Source organism: Aulostomus chinensis, chromosome 5 (assembly GCF_037954235.1).
Source record: "Aulostomus chinensis isolate RoL2024-O1b breed Wild chromosome 5, RoL_Achi_v1.0, whole genome shotgun sequence".
Classification (NCBI taxonomy): Eukaryota; Metazoa; Chordata; class Actinopteri; order Syngnathiformes; family Aulostomidae; genus Aulostomus; species Aulostomus chinensis.
The window spans coordinates 30,345,521-30,362,743 of record NC_141324.1 but is presented as its reverse complement, the minus strand read 5'-3'; the positions used below and the strand labels follow the sequence as shown (position 1 = coordinate 30,362,743).

At 46.3% G+C, this 17,223-nt stretch overlaps 1 protein-coding gene across 1 annotated transcript; it reads left to right on the top strand.

Moving 5' to 3' along the window:
- Positions 1-34: 34 nt before the first annotated feature.
- kcnj9 (potassium inwardly rectifying channel subfamily J member 9) lies at positions 35-11,602 on the top strand. The gene is made up of 8 exons (XM_086204557.1): positions 35-510; positions 1,798-2,202; positions 3,308-3,521; positions 5,187-5,388; positions 7,121-7,313; positions 7,501-7,698; positions 8,546-8,676; positions 9,308-11,602. Exons 2-8 carry the CDS (start codon positions 1,905-1,907, stop codon positions 9,572-9,574), a joined length of 1,503 nt encoding a protein of 500 aa, XP_086060683.1. The 5' UTR covers positions 35-510; positions 1,798-1,904; the 3' UTR covers positions 9,575-11,602.
- Positions 11,603-17,223: the final 5,621 nt, after the last annotated feature.

Sequence of the window (17,223 nt, the reverse complement as noted above, 5' to 3'; positions counted from 1 at the left end):
CCGAGGGTCTCTGACAGCCTCCGGTTCTCTGGAGACAGACGCGGGCTGGCCGGCAGCGCTGAGAGGGGCTGGGCTGACGACACCCTCCCCCGCCGCTCAGTGGCTCCACACCTGACTGCCTCCATCTGATCCACAGATGATGATGATGATGATGATGATGATGATGATGATGATGATGGGGCTCTGCCGGGTTAAAATGCTGCCACCATTTCACGCGTCCACAGCCCAGCTCATGTGATAGGCTGCTGGGCAGGTTACCGGAAGAATTCTGAGGTGCTTTTGTGGACGGATTCTTTCTGGTGAACGCTGAGTGGTAGGATCACGGTGGTCTTTTGTTTCCCGGAGAGGCGAGCAGGAGTGGACTGATGCTGCGTCGCTGTTAAACACCAGAAATGGATGTGATTGAACCGAGGCTACCAATCCCGGTTCGCTCGTGGACCAGATTGTGTTTTTTTCTCATGATCTCTTTAATCCAGGGTTTCTACATCTACAAGTTACGAAACTGAATCGGTAAGATTTCTAATTCGTTTCTGCCTGATGATTCTAAGTTGATGGTGAGGAGTAGGGGCCACCCTATAGTAAAGACTGTTTCTGATGCATGCATCGGGCGTAGTGCGTCATCTTAGTTGTCACTGTCTCATCTTGCGTCCATCCGCCACTTGTCTGAACGGACCCACATCACCAGGCTGGAGGAGACTAAAGCCTCCATTTTACTGTGCAAATATTTCACAGGCAGAATGTCCAGATAAATTATTAACTCCGATTCTAAGTCGTGGGCCTGCATGGGACTTATGTAAGAAATCTTAGTAAGTAGGCCTGTAGTATAAATCCATATTTAAAATATAGAAGAAAAAGCTCTCTTTCTCTCTCTCTCTCTCACACACACACACACACACACACACACACACACACACTTGCTCCAAGGTGCTTCATGTATCATGCAAAACAGTGGTCTGAGTGGCTCTGCGCGTGCTACAGTTGTCCAGGGTTGCTGACCGTCAGAGAAAACAGTCCAACATGTTTGTTTCCATAAATAAAAAAAACTACAACCCAGAAACACTGCATAATAGCAGTGGTCAAATTCATTTCAGTGGACGTAAACGGGGGGAAGTGATGCAGCAGGCAGATGCCAGCTCTTGCTGGGCTGAAAAGGAGGTCCCCCAAGCTCGATGGGTTCTTCCCATCCTTGACCTCCCGTCTCCCACAGGCTCATCCAGGTTTTTGTGTGTCCCAGCTGAAATAAAGACTCACAAATAAATGTAAGAAAAGTGGTCAGAGAACAGAGTCAGTGTAAAGAAAAAAAGAAACAATCATGGGTGCATGGGAGAAATTCCTCAGAAAACTGAGAGGGCATAACTCCACCGAGGGGAACCGTCGGCCCCTGGCACGTTGGTGTTGGGGCCCTAATGAAAGCTGTAAGAAGCAAGAAGCCTGGCAATATCTGGACTTTGCATGAGCAACGTGTGATGGCGCAAATATGACTTCCTGCATCCACTAGGTGGCACTAGACAACACACACTACATGTGATGTGACGCGTTTGACACGTCAAGACAACACAGTGTGGTGTTGTTGTCAGTCAGATGTTTGTTGCACCCTGTCCTGATGGGTTAGGGTTACTCTCTGGACGTGTGTGCATGTCTGGACTCAGAGAAGCCACCGGTCCGTGGGGGGGGGGGCAGCTGGACAGTGACTGACATCTCACTTCCTTTCAAAAATGCTTTGTGAATCAGTCTTTGACAGAACAACAGCTGATCGATTCTGAGTTCACAGGATCGTTTTCTTCCTCTCTGTTTCAGGCTTCAGTCAAGCAAACAAATGATTCAATCAATATCCAGTGGACAGAGTCAGCCATAGGGACGGTATCAGTATCACTCACACACACACACACACCGCCACATACGTCATGGCTCTGGAGAACTCCGTCTTCCCCTCCCGCCCAGAATCTCTCTCCCTCCCCGTGGAGGAGAAGGTGGACGGTGAAGAGGTGGAGGTGGCCGCCGAGGCCACTGCTTCCACTGGAGTCTTCAATCTGTCCGAGGAGTTGGGCCATGTCGTCACGACAGAGACGGCACCGTCCCCGCTGGTGACGGCCAAGGTCAACAGGTCGTTCCATTCCAAGCTGTTAGAGCGGGAGGCCACAGCCAATCAGACCAGGAAGAAACCGCAGGGAACGGAAAAGGAGAGGGGACGATTCGGATGGGGTGAGTCCCCCTAGAGCAGGGGTAGGGAACCATGCGCCATGGAGGGCCGTGTGGATGCAGGTTTTCCTTCCATTCCAACACTTTAACAGGTGATTCCACTGATTAACGCTCTTCTGTGGCTGAAGGTGTGTCAATCAGTGGAATCACCTGTTAAAGTGTTTGGTTGGAAGGAAAACCTGCATACACACGGCCCTCCATGGCACATGGTTGCCAACCCCTGCTCTAGAGCCTGGAACACACCAGAGACGTGCAGATGCTGAAGATCATTGTTTGTTTGTTTTTAAATCAGGGGTGAACAGCCTAACTTCCTGGAGATATGCTGCCCCCTGTTGATGCGGAGTGTGAAAATGAAGCGCTTGATAGATGAGACCTCCTAAAAACTGCGGCTTATGTGCACTGGTTGGGAGAGCAATACTGTCAACTTGTTAAATGGTGCCATTTTGAATAATGAGTACCTCTAATGAACATCCTGTTGCTAGTACTTTCATTTAACACATATTTATGATCAGACTCTCAAATATCAGCATTCTACCCGAATCCAGAACGGATCGGCCTGTAATGAACACGATCCTCTATCCTGGTCTTGTCTCAGCTCTCAGTGGATGCAAAAAAGGAACTAAGTCATTAATTGCCTTCAGGGTTGTTCAGTCGCAAAGTCTGATGTCTTAGTGTTGCTGCTTCGAGTGTTTGTTCATGTTATCCTGTCGTTTCTCATCTGTTCTCTCCTCCTCACATGTCTCAATTCATTTGTTATCCCTTCTTCACCAGCCCGACATTTCTCTGAGCTGCACTGCTTCTCTCTAAGAAGTTTTGTCCTCTAGCACCTTCCTCTCTTTATCCTCCAATCTCTCCGTGTGCCTTCATTCAGCTCCTATCCTCTGCTGCCGTCACAGTTGTACCTTCAAACAGCAAAACTTCTTAGAGAGGCAGCCTTGAAGGCATCGCTGAAGAGTTCAAAGAGGGATTGAAAGAGTTTTGTGGAACGAGAGGTTATGAGTGACCCATCTTGTTCAAACATAGAAAATCACCAAACCTGGAGCTGCAGGTGTTTTTAAAAAGCGAGAGCCTCTGTGTGTGTTCCTACCTGACCGTGTCTCGTCACCAGCCCGGGCTCGGCGTAAGAGGCAGCGCTACGTGGAGAAGAACGGACGCTGCAATGTCCAGCACGGGAACATGCGTGAGACTTACCGCTATCTGACCGACATCTTCACCACGCTGGTGGACCTCAACTGGCGCTGCTCACTCTTTGTCTTTGTTATGGCGTATGCCGTCACGTGGCTCTTCTTTGGGGCCATCTGGTACCTCATAGCCTACTGTAGGTAAGTTGATGAAGGGTCTCCGGTCCTGAGCAAGAAGATTTGATATTACTGGTGTTAGATCACAAGGACAGTGAGCTGTGGTCCAAAATGACCTGAATATTTGGTGAGATGAATATTAGCAACACAGGTGCCTCAACTTTTCCCTGATTTTAATCTCTCAGGTGTAATAATATTTTTTTAAAAGTCAATAAAACCTTTAATCGCTCATTAAACTGTGCAAAGCTTTTATAACCAAAAACTGGCCTCTCATAAAATGACGTATTTCCTTCCTTCTAGCATTCCAGTAAGCCAACCCAGAAGTTAGCATCACCATCAGTTGCCTTGACCGAAACCCAAAGGGATTTTGGATTGTTGAAAAAAAAAGAAGCCCTGTGGGAACACAAGTTGATGAAGTTTTGTTCGGCATACTGGATTTTGAGGCAAAAATGCAATGCTTGGAAGGAGCTGCAGCATGGACACGCGACTCCTTTGTCACCACAACCAGCTGGGCTTGTGCTTCTTGTGCAACTTGTCAGCAGCTGCAGTTTTTAAGGCTCAGAGTGTAGTAGGCTATTTACTGACATCATTTGTGCAGTAGAACAAAATGTTAACGGCTCTTCATCTAAGTGTTAACCACAGGCTTTAATTTCAGGCAATTAAAGAAAAACCTGCTGATTTTGTGATGAGAGAACCACATGTTCCACAACCCAACGATATGATCAAAATAATTTATTTGAGGGTTTTAAGATTCATTCCTCCACTCACTCACTCTATACTGGAGGTACTAAAGTCTCACTTTGCTCATCAAAAATCAGATTTGGAATGAACACAGAGAAAATGTCCACTCGTTAGAGTGAATATGAAAACATTGAGCTGCAGCAAATGAAGGGAAAAATATTTCTTCTGCTAGTGTGGGACTTTAAGGAACAGAAATGAGTGGTATCCATTGTCTGATCCAACTCTTGGCAAGAATTCAACTAAACCAATGCCCCAAGATGTCTTCTTTTAATGAAATTATCTTTTCTTTTTTTTAACCATGGCTGTGAGCGAGTGACCAGCACTGAAGACATTTTTGCTACAAAGGCTAAAAAGAAGGCACATTTCAGCCAAAAAATGTGATGACACAGCAGCACTAATATTACGGCGTATTTCATCACGATGGGCTCCCTGTTCATGAAATGTGTCTGCTGGATCCCTGCTCTAATTAGCCAACATATCATCTCGTAAAACTGTGACCTTTCTGCATCAATTACAGGCCACCTAAGCAGTGCCAGGGCGGGACGTGTTTCTGCAACCCTTTGGTCACTAACACAAGTCAATAAAAGGCATAGATTTCATAAATTAACACCACTTTCATTAATTAGCCTGCGACGTATGCTGATGCAAATACTGCCGAGCTCTGCTGGAACGATGAGCTGTGTGTTGACAGTCGGTGGAAAAGTGTAGATGTTTGCTGTATTGATTGTTTTAATTCAGGCAAATTCTGTGACCGTACCAGATTAAACATTTTATTCATCACACAGTCAAAAACAAAGGTGACTATCAGGTGATAAGACCCAACACCAAATGTCACTGCGCCTCCGTTCTAAATTTATAGCTCTTCTTCTCTCGATTTTTCCATCTTGACATCCCCTTTGTCACGCTGCCCCTCCTCTTCCTCACACATTCCTCTCCTTTCATCCCAAGGGGCGATCTGGACCATCTGGAAGATGAGACGTGGACGCCGTGCGTCAACAATGTCAACGGCTTCATCTCAGCCTTCCTCTTCTCCATCGAGACAGAGACCACCATTGGCTACGGCCACCGCGTCATAACTGACCAGTGTCCAGTTGGCACCATGTTACTGCTGCTGCAGGCTATACTGGGATCTATGGTCAACGCCTTCATGGTGAGCACCGTGGCGGCGAGATGGTGGGGAGAATTATGTGAAGCAAATGTGTTAGGAGGGTGGTTTGGTGAGCTTATAATAGCTTATTGCAGCAATTGTGGCAAAAGTGTGGGCTGCAGCTCCCTGGTGGGCTGTTAGGGTACTGCAGGTGGGCTGAGAGAGGTAATTTACAATAAGCAAATAAAAAAATACGTAATCCAGAAAGTATTGAATGAAGGCAGGATATTTTACAGCTTTAAAGTAAACTTTCTTGTTGAGTGAATCAGTCGTGGGACATAAGAAACAATAAGATCTAACAACTGAGAATTATCCCAAGCTTCTTTTTGAAAATATAGTGATCTTTTCATATTGGCACATGTTGGACAACATTGGTGATGTCGATGGATCTGGGATGAACCAATATCAGACGATATTAAAGGCCAACATTTGTGTATGGCTGGTGGAGAATTTCACCTCTCAAGATCTCAGTCTGAACCGTCGTCATTACTTGGAAGCTCACACAGGTTTGAAGAGCCGCGGCTGCAAAGACACGCGGCCGTCATCAATCACAACGCAGTGCTTCGTGGCACTTCACATACGGTGCGGACCCAGTTGATCCAGCTGCCTGCTAATCAGAGTGAGGACACAAGGAGCAGAGCTGGACTCACTAAGGCAGGAAAGAAGGGGGCCCCTGATGCTGCATCCATCACCATCATCCTGATTACGCCCCGGGTGCTCCACAGTAATAGATCAGTGGAGGGGACACCGCCACTGGAGAACCCGCCCATCACACACCGAGGCCCACGACTCCTGTGTCGAGGGAGAGAAGCAACAATTAACGTGCCATAAACCGGTGACTGATGAGTGCTGAGGCCTCTCATCAGTTCTGGCCACTCCGGCACCTCGCTATAAACGGGGCCCACAACATAAATACCACGCAGTGCTCAACCGTGACAAAATGAAATCTAGATTAATTACACACAGTTGCCCAATGAATACCCACAAAAATCTAATAATAATAATCATGCAGCAATATACAAGTGAGATTTGGAAGCATGAAATAATGTCGAAAAAAATAGTGTTTAAGTGGTGAACGGGATGCAAAAAAAAAATCAATCAACAGCAAGCTAACAAAGGACAGTAAGATAGAGATGGAACACCAGATCAGGAATATTGGAATCCGGTGGCGATCATGCACAGATTAGGTATTGGAGTGATGGCTCTGATCCATACCACTCAAACAAGGTGTGTCTTTTTGCAGGATACAAACGGCCCCAAACAGCATCTGCGTTAATGCGAGTGGAGAGCCAGCCTCACCAGCGGTGGTGTGATAGAAAAAGAAAAGAATACAAAAGTATCCAGAATGGAGATGTAGTGTGCAGCGAGGGTCACATGGAGACACAAGTCACTGAAACAAACCAGCAGAGACAGAGGAGCAGCGCTCTAAGGAGTGCAGACCGGGAATCTGGGGAGGGCCACCTCCTGTGGGGCACAGCCAGGCCTGGATGTGCCTGCAAACATTGGGTGTTTTAGGAAGAAACGACAGTCTGAGGTTTGTTCCAGTGTCGACTGTGCCTGAAAAAATGAAATAAGAAGAAGAAAGAAACCAGCACAGCTGGTGTTCAACGCTTAGAAATGAAAGTAGAACAGGATATTCTAAAGTTTAGCTCACAAAAACGAAATAAAAAGATGCGCTTATTTCTAGTGACTGACAAGCAGCCTCATGCTCACACGCTTGCTCCTCTCTGTCCAGGTGGGCTGCATGTTCGTGAAGATCTCACAGCCTAACAAACGAGCCGAGACGCTGGTGTTTTCCAAACACGCCGTCATCTCGCTGAGGGACGACAAACTCTGTCTGATGTTCAGGGTCGGCGACCTGCGCAGCTCCCACATCGTTGGGGCAAACATGAGGGCCAAGCTCATCAAGTCCAAGCAGACGCAGGAGGGTGAGGCTGCCCGGGACTCGAGTCACTGATAATGAGATGCCAATGCGATGCCAATAAAAACTATCAGTGCCTTTTCATTGTGATGCACCCTTCTGAGTCCATTGCTGCGGTTTTGAAAATGATCTCAGATGAACCTCGCTGTCCTCTGTCATATCTTTCTTCTTCTCCCCTCTGATTCCTTGTCCAGGTGAGTTCATCCCTCTGGACCAGACCGACATTAGCGTGGGCTTCGAAACAGGTGACGATCGCCTCTTCCTGGTCTCGCCACTGGTGATCTCACATGAGATCGATGCATGTTCACCTTTCTGGGACATGTCACAGTCCCAGCTGGAGAAGGAAGACTTTGAGATCGTGGTCATCTTGGAGGGAATGGTGGAGGCCACCGGTGAGACACTGGTTAAATGTGCTGATGTGTCCAGTTTGCAGCAAAGTTGCTGTTGCCTTGCTAACAGTTAGCTGATTCAGACGTAATCCCCTCCACTGCTAATCGGTTCTGAGTTGTTTTTCGGGCTGCAGCCGACTCAGAGTTTTGAGTTGACTGGGATTTGGCTGTTTAATGACACTTCGATATTTCCTGCAGAGCTCAGTACCTCCTGTTTAAGGCAAACTCAGATGTGGAAATGGTGGCAAGCCTGAGCTCGACTTGAAGAATCTCAGTTGACTCAGGCGTCTCGTGACCCATGATGCCAACCCTCGAGTTTGAGGGGGCAGCCCTGGTTTTCTGGTGAAAGCTTCATATTTGGATTCATGATTATTCGGGTTAGAAAAAGACATCGACGCAGTGGTGAAACTTGCATGGCTTCACTTACAGATGACTGCTGTCTTTCATGCTGGTGGCTGCATAAACCATCTGATAACTGTGTAACCGCTCATCTTGCATTCTGAGAGGATAACATCCTCAACTGCTGGACAAGAACTCAGTGTATCAGAGCTATTCGTGATGCGTCTCGCTGAGGTAAATGTGGCCTCTCTGCCTACTCCACTTATTGATTCCCTTCGTCAGCGAGTTGTGCAGAGGGTTACAAAGAAGAAGCCAGCAGTCATAACTCTGCTGCAGAGAATATTCATGTAAAGAAGGCTTGCCATTAAATTGCTTGTGACAAAAAGGCTGATTGATTATCTCTGCGGCACTTGCTGCTCAGTGTTTCAGCTACAGACGCGCACCTCAGACCTCGGCTTCATCCTGGTTTATATGAATTATCAATTGTTATAAGTTTGCTTTCCGTGTGCAGGGATGACGTGCCAGGCCAGGAGCTCCTATCTAGCCGAGGAGGTGATGTGGGGTCACAGGTTCAGCCCCATGATGTCACTGGCAGAAGGCTTCTTTGACATTGACTACGGTGCTTTCCATCACACCTTTGAGGTAACATCTTTCGAGAGGAGGCTAAAATGGAGGTCTCTGATTGGGCAAACTGTTTGAGGTGTCTAATATGCAGATATTAATAGCCTAAACTCTTTGTTATAAACTGTGTACTTTGACCAAAAAAAAAAAAACTATATCCCATCAATTATTTACATCTCCCGCCAGCTGATGGGTTGTCTGAATATGCCGCTGCTGCTCTCCTGCACATAAATGATCATTCATTGAGAAATATTCCTCCTCCTTAGAAAGAGTTCAGGATGGTCCCAGGAACTGTTTGGGGTCTGTAAGGGAGTCTTAAACACCAGGTCCGGGTCTGGCAGGAGGTGTGTCAAGCTGGCAGCTCTGGTTTGCATTGGGAGCTGCAGGGATGGTGTATTTCTGTGGGCTAACCTGTGGATTTTGGATTGGCTGTGCTGTAAGCTCCGCTCTTTTGTTTTGTACTGCAAGATTCCTTCACGAATGAACTACACACAGGTAGATGCAGTGAATGAACAAGCGCACGGCTTCATGACCTCTTAGCTTCCTGGTTGAATCCATTGCGACCGTGTAGTTGAGACACTTCAGCCAATCTGAACGGTCATCGTCATGTTTAGCTGATTTCATTGGGGCTCTCGTGTCTCTTCTCCTGAAGGTGGATACGCCCTCCTGCTCAGCACGGGAGCTCTCACTGGCTGCAGCCAGACTCGATGCTCACCTTTACTGGTCAATCTCCAGTAAACTGGATGAAGAGCCTGCGTTGGCCAACCAGGCGGCCAAGCAGCCGGACAGCGGCTCTACCAACAGCAAAGGAGGGGCGCCGACCTTCATTGTCGGAGAGATGACGGACGTCCAGGAGCAATCAGGACAGGGCGAGCTGAACGGCAGCGTCGCCACCGACCAATCAGAATCAGAGGCCTAGATCAGAGAATGTTTACAAAGACCTTCAGTATATCACCGCCACACCAGTTAGTTAGCTAGTTCCTTTGGACGACGAAGCTCAGTACTACAGTGTATGCCATTATCCTATGTTACTGTATGAAGGAGTTTTATTTCTTGATATTTTGTCTTTTATTTCACTGTTGATCTTCGTTACAAGCGTATGTGTACGATCTCTTCTCAAGTCGTCGTGTTCTGTCCAATCACCCTTGCCTTTATCAACGTTAAATAACAGTACTATGCTTTCAGAGGGGTCAACTGTAGTACACTGGGGACCAAAGCAGAATGTTTAACAGATAGAAGCTATTTGCCTTGCTGGGTGAAAACATGACAAGCTAGTGTTTGTGGATTGTTCACATTTAAATAGATGCTTTATTTTCACATGTGCATGAATATCACTAGATGATACGAAGGGGTAGATTGGAATGGTAGGATCCAGTAGGGGTCTCTAGATGCAAAGATTATTGTTATATTTATTTTGCCTCAAAAAGTGAGGATGGGTACTCACCTGTATATTTTAGAGTGTACTAGCCTAATTACAACTGTACTACCCAAGTACCACTTGATGTTAAATGTGTGGGCACCTGAGTGCTCATCTAGCTGAGAGAGTAAAGTTGCCCATGTGTCATTCCACATTCAGGGTAACGGTGAGCGGAGATTACACTTTTTAAAACTTGACAAAGTCAATGCTGTCTGCTAATTTGTAGGGGAAAGAGTAAATCTGGCTATTGCAACACTTCAAACTCGAGGAAACGCCAAGTCAAACACGAATGAATCTAAAAGCTGAAGCGTGAATCGTATTTGATCGCCTGACTCCCGCCTCAGCAGCTGCAGCTAACGTTAGCAACACCCCTGGAAACGGAACAATTTTGACTGTTGATAACGTTAATGACTTGTTTTCATTGTAGAGAAAGTAGAAATACTGCATCACAGTTGTATGCCTCCACGATGTGTGCCTGTCACAAGAACTTTGACCTTTGACCACCAAAATAGTTTCAGTCCATCCTCAAGTCCTAGTGGGACTTTGTGGCAAATTTGACGAACTTCCCTCCAGGTGATCAAAGATATCACGTTTATGTGAGATGTCCCTGACCTTGACCTTTGACCACCAAAATCTTTCAGTGTATCTTAGAATCCCAGTGGCCAATGCAAAAAAAAAAAAAATCCTTGAAGGCGATACAGAGAGATTGCGATGATAAGATGGGAACAGATGTGGTGCACATGTGAGGTGACAGTTACCTTTAACCACCAAAATTTTTTCAGTTCATCCTCAAGTCCCAGTGGACATTTGAGCCAAATTTGGAATGAAGTTCCTTCAGGCGCTCCTGAGACTTGAACAAGAATGCAGTGGATGGAGGAACAACACCAAAACATCATGCCTCTGGCTTTCTCCGGTGCTGGGGCATGAACAGAACAGTTGGTAACTGGTACTGAGCCCAGTCACTGGGAATGATAGTGGTTCAAATGTGAGTGGTGCCCAACCCTATCAACCAGGTGTGAACAGGGTGGAAAAGTAACATGGGCCAAATCTACACTGCTGGAAATGTCATTACAATTCATCATCTGGTGCTAAAAAAAAAAAAAAGTCTGGCTGACAAATTGGTTAAAGGTGGCCTGAGAAATATGTCCAGAGAGCATCAAAATGGTTTCCTGCTCAGAATGTAAATGGCTCCTACCTTCCGGAGTGTGTCATGCTTGTTCATGGCACTGGTATGATTTTGCCGACATTCCTAACTGCTTTCAACACAAGATGGCGCGTAGGATATCTGTCTGAAGCCTTGGAGGCAGGTCAACCCTCCCGTGTGTCTGTGGCTTTGTCTGGACGTGTGTAGCACAGGGATTACCTGTCTTTTGTCCCCAGCCAAATAGAAATTCAAAGCACAACAATATTCTGCTCAGTTCAGCCCAAACTCCTGCTTCTGCTGCTGTGTATAAATGTGGTCATTTTTATGTGATGTTTTTAATATATACTATTATAACACATATAGTAGAATAAATAAACTGCAGTATATGCCAGAGCAGGTGTGTGTAGTGGATATGTACTGTACTGTCTCTCTCTACACAGGCTGTGTCAAATTCAGGGTGACACATGGCGGGAAAACACCGCCCTCAACGACACTCCTACCCCAGCAACAACAATTCATGAAACTGCAAACTGGAACATAAAACCGTGTAAAATAGCAGGAACATGTTTAAAATCAACACCACGTCCATACTTGCAGACACCGGGTGAAATTCTCAAGAACACGTCCAACAATATCCATCTCCGCCAGCTGACAAGTGGGAGAACGCAGACAAAAGCACTCGATCCTGAAGGGCCGCATGCGCTGCAGCACATGTTCTTTAACACTGACCGACATGCAGCTAAATTGCAGAGACGCAGGATATTGGATTTTTTTTTTTTTTTTTTGCCAACAGCCAACATGCTGAAATTTTACAACCGATTGTCATGATAGCTGATATTTGCATGAACATTTTGTTCATAAGCCCACTTCTTACTGCAGCATCGTTATGAAAAACAACCGTTATTAATGTGGGTCATTGGACCGTGCAGACTTCCTCCAACTGGTTTTGATTGTGGAGCTGAACAGCTGCTTCCACCGTCACAGCACCAGAAAGTGCAGCATTGGTCCACCTTAATAGTGGCATGTAACCGACACCGACAGATATCGGTAGCTAGTATGGTTCATAGACTTTGCTGATGTTTTGGAAACAGAGTAATAAAATCATCATATATTGGCAAAAAAAACCCAACAATATTATGCAGCCTTAAATTATGTTATAGAACACGGACACCTCTGATATCACCAAGCAATTCAATCAACCTTCCATTCATCAGTGCACAGTTCAATTCAGTATTTTCACTTTCACAGTCGATGTTGGTGAACTGAACACCACTCATGACGAATACACACACGGTATAATCAGTCGTATTATTCCTGGCACAGAGGGGGCTGAGAGTAACCCTACAAAAGTAATCTGTGCCGCTCAAATCCACCACGTTCATATTCTTCCCGCCGTGTGAGGAACCCGGATCATCATGAGGAGCCTCGTCGTTTTTAGTGTTGTACTTCTCCTGAAGAGGGACCCGCATCACAAGAGAGAGACCTGCATTACAACCCTGAAACCTGAAAGTCACGCTCACTTAACATATTAAACCTGATTACTTGGACCCACATCTTACAAAGTTATACATTTTAATGATTTTTCTCCACCAACCATGAGCTGAAGTCACTTGACCGCATCAAACACCGACCATATTTACACCATCAGCCCCTGATCAGCAAGTCCACCACCAAGAGACCAGCGTCACCCAGTTAACTTCTCATCTCTGTCTTGTGTTCGGCTTCACAGTGGGATGTTTCTCATTAGACATTCAGGGCTGCATGTCAGCGCCAGGAGAAGTCAGCATATTGGGTTACTAGGCAGAATCCCAGCTTTAAAAAAAGAGAAAAAAAAGAAAGAAATGTCTTTCTCTATTTCGGCTGATAGATGGCGATAAAGATGCTATACGTCCTCCTCCAGCCTGTCACATGGCCCTATTGGTGTGTAATGAGATAGGGTCCCCATCTCAGCTGTCTCCTAGGCAACCAGGGCTGGGGACAGGGAGAGGGCAGAGTGTGTGTGTGTGTGTGTGTGTGTGTGTGTGTGTGTGTGTGTGTGTGTGTGTGTGTGTGTGTGCGTGTGTGTCTATTGAGAGTTAAAGTGACACATTTTCAGAGTTTCATATTTTTTGTGAGAACAGAGAATGATGACAGTGACCTTCACTTGGACGCGAACGAATGCTATTGACATTGACAAATACTGGAAGCCACGAATGTTTAAAAAAAATCTCTTTATTGTCATAAAAAAATGGATTAAAAATATAATATAACCCTACACATTTGTGATACCATTTACATCTCAAAAAGGATGAGAAACAGTCAGGTGACATGATTGGTGGGAAACTGGGGAACCTGCAAAACCAGTGGGAGTGGCTAGCTCTGAGAGGACAGGAGGTCTGAGGGTGCACGTGGACAGAATGTGGTCCCAGGACCAAAACCGGCCTACGGACCATCTCAGTCTGACCAGAGGTCCACAAGAGGGCACTGCCCGTATTAAGCTTGGATTAAGGCCTCAAGTTCAGTTTTGCTGATTCAGCACAATGGCTCTGTACTGCTGGCTGTTGTGATGACGGAGTCAGCGTCAGGAGGAACACCTGCGGGAAAAAAAAGTTGACTCTGAATGTCGTGTCAAGAGTTGGCATCAAAGTATTGAGTCACAAGGGCCACTTCTGAGGCCCGCCCAGGGAGGACTGCGGTGTTCAAGGAATCCAAACATCCAGATGTGTATTGAAGGTTTGTTCCAGTCACGCTAACTCGCGCCCCTCAAACCTCACCAGGTGGCGGCACTCTACGCGACCATGAAACCGGAGCGTCAGGTTTGTTGTCTTGAGCTCAAATCAAAGACTTTGTGGCTTCGTGAACACACAGCTGGATAAAGAAGTTCAACTGGACGCTGCGTGCTTGAGAACTTGTACGCAGATGTTTTTGCACAGTTTTGCTGTTGTCGTTCAAGTTAAGCACTTGTGGCTGGTTGTTTCTGCACTCTGGAGTCACGACGCAGGAGAGGAAAAAAACACACTGTGAGAACTTGAAAGATACAATAGACTTGTTGGGTGAAGTACCACTTTAAATGCTAGCCAGAATATTTGTACTCATCAGTTCACCATCAAAGAACTGGCAGTGAACGTTCGCTATCTGCTGTCACACAAACTCGCTCAACAAAACACACCTGAGCCAGCACTGCTGGAGAAACAATGTTGCCCACCCCTGGTCTGGTCCCATGAATGACTCAAGTGACTCAGCCTGCTCAACAGACGAGACAGTTTTCACCTCATGTTGCACCAAAGGTCCACCCAGGACCCGTTGTGTGGTGCTGGGCTAAGATGCAACGTGCAAGATTGGGTTCTGCCCCACAGTAGAACCCCATGTGCAGTTTCCAAACTGTAATTATGGCTTTAATAAGGAGCCGTTTTGCATGGGCCTGACTGAGCCAGAATCAGTGTATCTCGAGACGGAGGAAGGAAGTCATGACGGCCTTGTTTCCATCTGGGAAGATGGAGAGAGGAGGAGGAGGAGGAGGAGGAGGAGAGAGCTTTTGAAAATAGAAGTTAAATCTAAGCTGATGAGGCCAGGACACCGTTGTTGTTATGCACTGTCATTTGTTTCAAGCCATATGGAACAAAAACCCTCTGATTCAATTTTTGCAAAGTTATGTTGTATGTAAGTATATTTTTGTCGTTATCATCACATGACCACTTTCCCTCTGCTGATCACCTGATAAACCTGAGCATTAGAAGCATGAATGTTGTTCAAGATCATAACACCGGGTTTCACAACATTAACGTGATGCTTCACCCAGAAAGGGTTCTTTGACTTTCTAGTACTCACGATGAGCTCACCAAGACATTTTTCACTCCTCAATCACTTCTTGGTGACTACAGGATGCAGAGAGCCAGCCAAGTTTGTTTAGCTTGAAGCGAACGGCGACCGACGGCTAATTAGAGCCAAACTGTCCAAAAGTGTCAGTTTACAAACTCTCACAAGCATCCATGTCTTCTTTGCTCAGCAACACACTCAGGAATCCACACACACTTTCACTTAAGCTAAAAACAAACTTCTTGGTGCAACCACTGAGGTTGCCCCCTGCTGGCCAGAAGGTATCATCCAGGTTTTAGGCCCTTCAGCATTACCAGTCCTTGTTATCAGACCGGTGAACTGTTTGTCCACAGTTTGACCCAGTCCATTCATGGAACCAGTGGGGGGGTCACAGGAAGACAATGGGTAGATACAACATGTTTTCCAGAAATCAAAAACCATTTAACAATCACATCCTAAAAAAGGCCCTAAATGTTTCTAAAGATAGCAATTGTACTATAACAATTAAAAAAAAAAACTAATTTGGGCGTGTTTCAATAGTGGTGTTACTGCACGCGTGTGCCACATTGGTCTGCCGAAACCTCCTGCAGGGACACTACGGGCGGCGAGTCCCTTATGTTTGCGGGTCCTGAGCTGAAAGCTTTGGAACCCCTGGCTTCATAGAAAGAGCGGTGACTTTGTTAGAATGCGCTGCCCTGTGAAACTGTGAGATGCACCATTTACAGAACCTGCCAGACAGCTCTGATCACGAGAAGATATTTTGAAACTCTAGCAGGTCTGTGCTTGACTGTGACTCGCGCATCACACCTGCCACTCCACATCTGCGAGGTTTAAATTCAGGTGGCGATTCAGGTGGGAAGTTATTACGTGATACCAGTAGCAACGGTCCCAACGATGGACTGGGGTTTTTCCTGGTGACCGTCTCTTTGTTCCCTTAGAGTGTGAGCCTCAAGGCGCCACTGGAGCCGTCTGAAGCCACCAACCTCCGTCACGTCTCGGATAAATTCCTCCTGCTGCATATTCGTTGATGCGAAAAACACGCAGCAACACCTCATGTATGTGTAATGAGTTCAATTTAAAGTGAGACATTCGCTGCTAGCTGACAGCTGCTCTCAGAAAAAGCACAATTTAGGATTCAGTAAAGAAGCAACGACAGGATTTATGGAGTGAACCTCCATCAAGGCCTCCTCATCCCTTTTGTTCGCTTGTTCTGTGACGTATCGACGAGCACTTTGGCTGAATCCTTCAGAGGCATCATTCATGAGGGGATGACGAACCTGAATGAGAAAGCTGTGGTCTGTTTGGTCTTGTTGACCACTTCATCCCTCAGGAGGCAACAGTGAGGAGCACCACGGACCTGCAACTCTACTTCGAGTCTCCTGAAGCTTCCATCAGGAGGGTGAAGGAGCTGCAGCTATGAACTCTGTGCCTACACTCGTGCAGTCACTCAGTACTTCACCTGACGTGGTTTGATCCACGACTTAGCAGTGGGGGGGCAGTCCAGACCGGCCACCACTTCAAAGTGGTACTCTACTACTACCACTACTACAACTAATACTTCAATTACTACTATTATAATTATTTATTATAGAAAAATGTGATATTTTGTGACACAGTTAAAACCCACTTCAAAAGTCTCACACACAAAAATACAGGTGAGAGGGTGTACCTGGAAGAGTACAAATACTTGTAGGATACCATGTTGAAAGCCTACTGTGTATACTTCAGCTCACTTTGTAGTATTACTGTTTGTAAAAGGTTAACTTCGACGTGGAAATGTACCTCTAAAGAAACATTCTTAAAAAAATTCCGAATGACTACTGTGGTGATGAAAGCACGATGGCTGCTGCTTCTGCTCTCCCTCCATTAGGAGCTAAAGGCCAGCGCCATCAGATGAGCCAGGAGCCCCTGACTGGTTGAACTGGGAAGCTGCCAGGTGTGAAATCTCTGGACAACTATTTTAAAGATCCCACTTCTTTATCAGTGCGAGGATCTCTCTGGGACGTGTGCGTTGTCTCGTCCTCCGGGCGAGGGATCCCTCTGAGTGCAGCATGTCACAGTTGGCACAGGAAGGCCTGAGCCCAGCACATTTAATTAACCAAGCTGTCTTGGCATTGGATGGGGGGGGGGGGGGGCACACTCACACACTCACACACACACACTCACACACACAGTGTGACGAGTCATCAACATCAGCTAGTGTGCGGTTCTG